The sequence below is a fragment of the Meriones unguiculatus genome, chromosome 9 (assembly GCF_030254825.1).
Source record: "Meriones unguiculatus strain TT.TT164.6M chromosome 9, Bangor_MerUng_6.1, whole genome shotgun sequence".
Classification (NCBI taxonomy): domain Eukaryota; kingdom Metazoa; phylum Chordata; class Mammalia; order Rodentia; family Muridae; genus Meriones; species Meriones unguiculatus.
In genome coordinates this window covers 30,962,751-30,966,606 of record NC_083357.1, presented here as the reverse complement: position 1 = coordinate 30,966,606, position 3,856 = coordinate 30,962,751, and the positions used below count along the sequence as shown (strand labels likewise).

At 47.0% G+C, this 3,856-nt stretch overlaps 1 protein-coding gene across 4 annotated transcripts; it reads left to right on the top strand.

Moving 5' to 3' along the window:
- Positions 1–261: 261 nt before the first annotated feature.
- Oxsm (3-oxoacyl-ACP synthase, mitochondrial) lies at positions 262–3,099 on the top strand. 4 transcript variants are annotated; one of them, XM_021648073.2, is made up of 3 exons: positions 262–392; positions 925–1,932; positions 2,674–3,099. In XM_021648073.2, the coding sequence occupies exons 2-3, from the start codon at positions 956–958 to the stop codon at positions 3,074–3,076; spliced, it is 1,380 nt and encodes a 459-aa protein (XP_021503748.1). In that variant the 5' UTR covers positions 262–392; positions 925–955; the 3' UTR covers positions 3,077–3,099. The 4 variants fall into 4 exon arrangements, with proteins under 4 accessions (XP_021503748.1, XP_021503750.1, XP_021503749.1 ...); XM_021648075.2 differs by lacking the exon at positions 262–392 and adding an exon at positions 401–670; XM_021648074.2 differs by lacking the exon at positions 262–392 and adding an exon at positions 401–697.
- Positions 3,100–3,856: the final 757 nt, after the last annotated feature.

The following is a 3,856-nucleotide window of genomic DNA, read 5'->3' as shown; positions in this document are numbered from 1 at the left end:
CTGCGTGACATATGTATGTTCTCCCAAATGACCTCGGTTTCATGGTGAGTGGAATTCTGGAGAGTTCTATCAATACTTTCCAGACAGATAACCAGGGAGGCCTGATTTTGGGGATGCCTGCAGAGCTGTATGTCCAGTAGGAAATGAGAGCCTCCCTTCTCTGGCAACACCGGAGTATCTGGGCATTATCGCTGCGGCCCAACGTCAGCCTTGCCAAGCAAACAAAAGAAGTTCCGGGGACAGAGCGGCGGACTCACAGCCTACAAACTCGTCGGAAGTCCTGCCCCCGCGTCTGACCTCTGACACCAGGCAGCGGTCTCCGGGCGGAAACACCGCCCTAGAGGCGGATGCACGCATGCGCACACGTCGGCGCCTGCCAAGGCTTATTTCAGGTAGTGGCTGCAGTCGGCTTTGGCGGCCGAGTGCACCCGGGTTTTAGCGTGGAGGTGGAGGGCGTGGCGTGGAGGTGGAGGCCTGAGAGCGCCTAACGCTGACCTGGGGAAGTAACCTTGGCCTTCTTGCCGCGGCTGCGCTGGGCTGTGGCGGGGCCGCCGGAAAGGCTTCCTGCCTTACACGGAAGCAGATAGAGCGAACTTCACAGAATGAGACCTGTGCATTTGCCTTAGAAATGCCACGTAGACTCTCTGTCCGCACCGTACAGTAATCCTCGGTCAGCCCGAAGGAGGTCTCCTGCAGGGTGGGTTGGCTTCGAGGCTTTCATTGTCCAAGTCTCTTAAAACCTACTGAGCTACTGAGCTACTTAGCAGTGGACTATCCGAGGGTCCCCATAGCTTAAAAATCAAAGTCCAAGCGAGGGTTGCATTTCTTTGTGGCCTTTAGCATATGACCCAAGCACACCTGGGGTATTTATTAGACCCTTCCGTTGTTTACAGGACACTTGCTGTCTCTTGTGGTCTGTTTCAGGAATGTGTTTCTGGTGCTCTAAATTTCAGCCATGTTGTCAAACTGCTTGCAAGAGTTTCTAAAAGGCACACGCTCCCATCCATTTCCAGCGTCATGCTGTTGGTTAATATGCAAACGCAAGTTTTCTGGAACTATGCCAGCAGCCATGTTGCGCAGGCGAGTTGTCATCACGGGCATTGGACTGGTGACGCCACTTGGAGTTGGGACTCAAGTAGTTTGGGATAGGCTTCTCCGAGGAGAAAGTGGAATTGTTTCTGTAGTTGGTAATGAGTACAAGAGTATTCCTTGCAGTGTAGCTGCGTATGTGCCAAGAGGTTCTGATAACGGTCAGTTTAATGAACAAAACTTCGTGTCCAAATCAGACGCCAAGTCCATGTCGTCTCCCACCATCATGGCCATCGGAGCGGCAGAGTTAGCCCTGAAAGACTCCGGCTGGCATCCGAAGTTAGAAGCAGATCAGGTGGCTACTGGCGTTGCCATTGGCATGGGCATGGTTCCTCTTGAAGTTATTTCTGAAACTGCTTTGATGTTTCAGACCAAAGGCTATAATAAAGTCAGCCCATTCTTTGTCCCTAAGATTCTGGTTAATATGGCTGCAGGGCAGGTCAGCATTCGTTATAAACTCAAGGGCCCTAATCACACAGTGTCCACAGCCTGCACAACAGGTGCACATGCTGTGGGAGACTCCTTCAGATTTATAGCCCATGGTGATGCAGATGTGATGGTAGCTGGAGGCACAGATTCTTGCATTAGTCCATTATCTCTTGCTGGGTTTTCCAGAGCCCGGGCTCTGAGCACAAACCCAGATCCTAAACTGGCTTGCCGCCCATTTCATCCAAAGAGAGATGGTTTTGTCATGGGTGAAGGTGCCGCTGTGCTGGTGTTGGAAGAGCATGAGCATGCTGTTCAGAGAGGAGCCCGGATCTACGCAGAAGTTTTGGGTTATGGACTCTCAGGTGATGCTGATCACATAACTGCCCCTAATCCTGAAGGAGAAGGTGCCTTAAGGTAAAGCCCGGTTGTTCTGCTAGTGTTTTTTCCTGTTAAGATATTGTATTAAGACACTATTGGAACTTTAGATTTGAAAAAATTATCTAGTCTTGATGTATAGTATATATTCTCTGTCTTAGACAAAAAGTATTTTTGGTAATTCTTTGCTTGAAATGTTTGAAAACATTTGAAAATCTTTAAACAAAAATTGAGCGCACTTTAGTCAAAGCTAATAGAGTTATGTCTTTTCTGGATTCCTATGTCCCCCTTGCTGCTTTGTAATCTTGAGTGTGCTCACTTCCTTTGTCTCCCTTTGGACCCTTATCAGAGCTGGAAAATAACGGCAGACCTGCTGGATGTGTCTGGTGGCTTCTGTTCTTTTCAAAGCAGCATTTGCCAGCTCTGAGTCACCCAGAGGTATTGCTAACATGCCCATTCTGACTTGAGAATCTACATTTCTAACAAGCTCCACTCTAAAGACTACACTTTGAAAAGGGCTCTTAATTATATGTTACTATCTTAGCTTAGACCATACTATGTTTTATCCAGTTAAATCCCCTAAGAGTTTAGCAAGATTTTCTATTAAGGGACACATACTAGCTATTTTTGGCTTTGTTCATAGGGTCTCAGCTATGACACTCAGGATGCCCCCCCCCCCCCAGTGAACTTGGAAGCCTTATTTCACACAAGCTGCTCAGGTGAACAATCTCCTGTTAAAATTAAACTTCATTTAATATTTTTAATTTGTTTTTTACCCAGATGTATGGCTGCTGCTATAAAAGACGCAGGTGTATTACCTGAACAGATATCTTATGTTAATGCACACGCCACCTCCACGCCTCTGGGTGATGCCGCTGAGAACAGAGCCATCAAGAGGCTCTTCAAAGACCATGCCTGTGCCCTTGCTGTATCCTCCACAAAGGGAGCCACTGGGCACCTGCTGGGGGCAGCAGGGGCAGTTGAGGCAGCTTTTACCGCACTGGCTTGCTACCATCAAAAACTACCACCAACTTTAAACCTGGACTGTACAGAGCCAGAATTTGATCTCAATTACGTCCCACTGGAAGCACAGGAATGGAAAACTGAGGGTCGATGTATTGGACTCACCAATTCCTTTGGGTTTGGTGGTACTAATGCAACACTTTGTATTGCTGGCATATAAACACTGGCTTTTAATTGTCATAACTGTGATTCATGTCTTAAATCAATACCCAGATGTTTTTAGCACAATCGGCATTTGTAGTAGGGTAATTCAGTATTTTGTGGGTATTTTACAGCATCTTGGTGTCTCTTGTGAGATTTCAGTGGCAACTAGGGACAACTGGAGTTGTCTCTGGACATTGCCTTATGTTTTCTGGGGGACAAAAATAACCGTCACACAGAACTATTGATTTATGTTTTCCTAATGCTCTGAATCAAATAACTTTTGCTATTTCATCCACTCCTGTCCTTTTCAACCATTTATTTAGAGAGTAGTTCCTCCGATCCAGGCTGTGTTGCTGCACAGTGTAACTCCAGGGGTACTGCTTTCCTATGGCATGAAGGAAGGAATACCATATAAGTATGTGTGTGCATCATCAGTCAGCATCTTTTGAGGACAGTGGTTAGCCAGTGATGCCCGTTTACCCTTAACCTTTGTACGTGTCGTTAATGGAATTTCCTTCAGCTCCCAAGCCTACATTTCTCTGAAAGAGAAAGAAACTGGTTTAGCATTTCTGTCTTCCTTCCTTCCTTCCTTCCTTCCTTCCTTCCTTCCTTCCTTCCTTCTTCCTTCCTTCTTCCTTCCTCCTCCTCCCTCTCCCTCCCTTCCTTCCTTTCTTCACTCCTTCCTTCCTTCCTTCCTTCCTTCCTTCCTTCCTTCCTTCCTTCCTTCCTTCCTTCCTTCCTTCCTTCTGATTTGTTTGAGACAGGGTTTCTCAAGTAGCCCTAGCAATTCTGAAAC

Excerpts from the sequence above, each read along its gene's own strand:
- Oxsm (XM_021648073.2), top strand. The coding sequence starts at position 956 with ATGTTGTCAAACTGCTTGCAAGAGTTTCTAAAAGGCACACGCTCCCAT. Across the intron at positions 1,933-2,673 it reads GAAGGAGAAGGTGCCTTAAG|ATGTATGGCTGCTGCTATAA; the intron begins GTAAAGCCCGGT and ends TTTTTTACCCAG.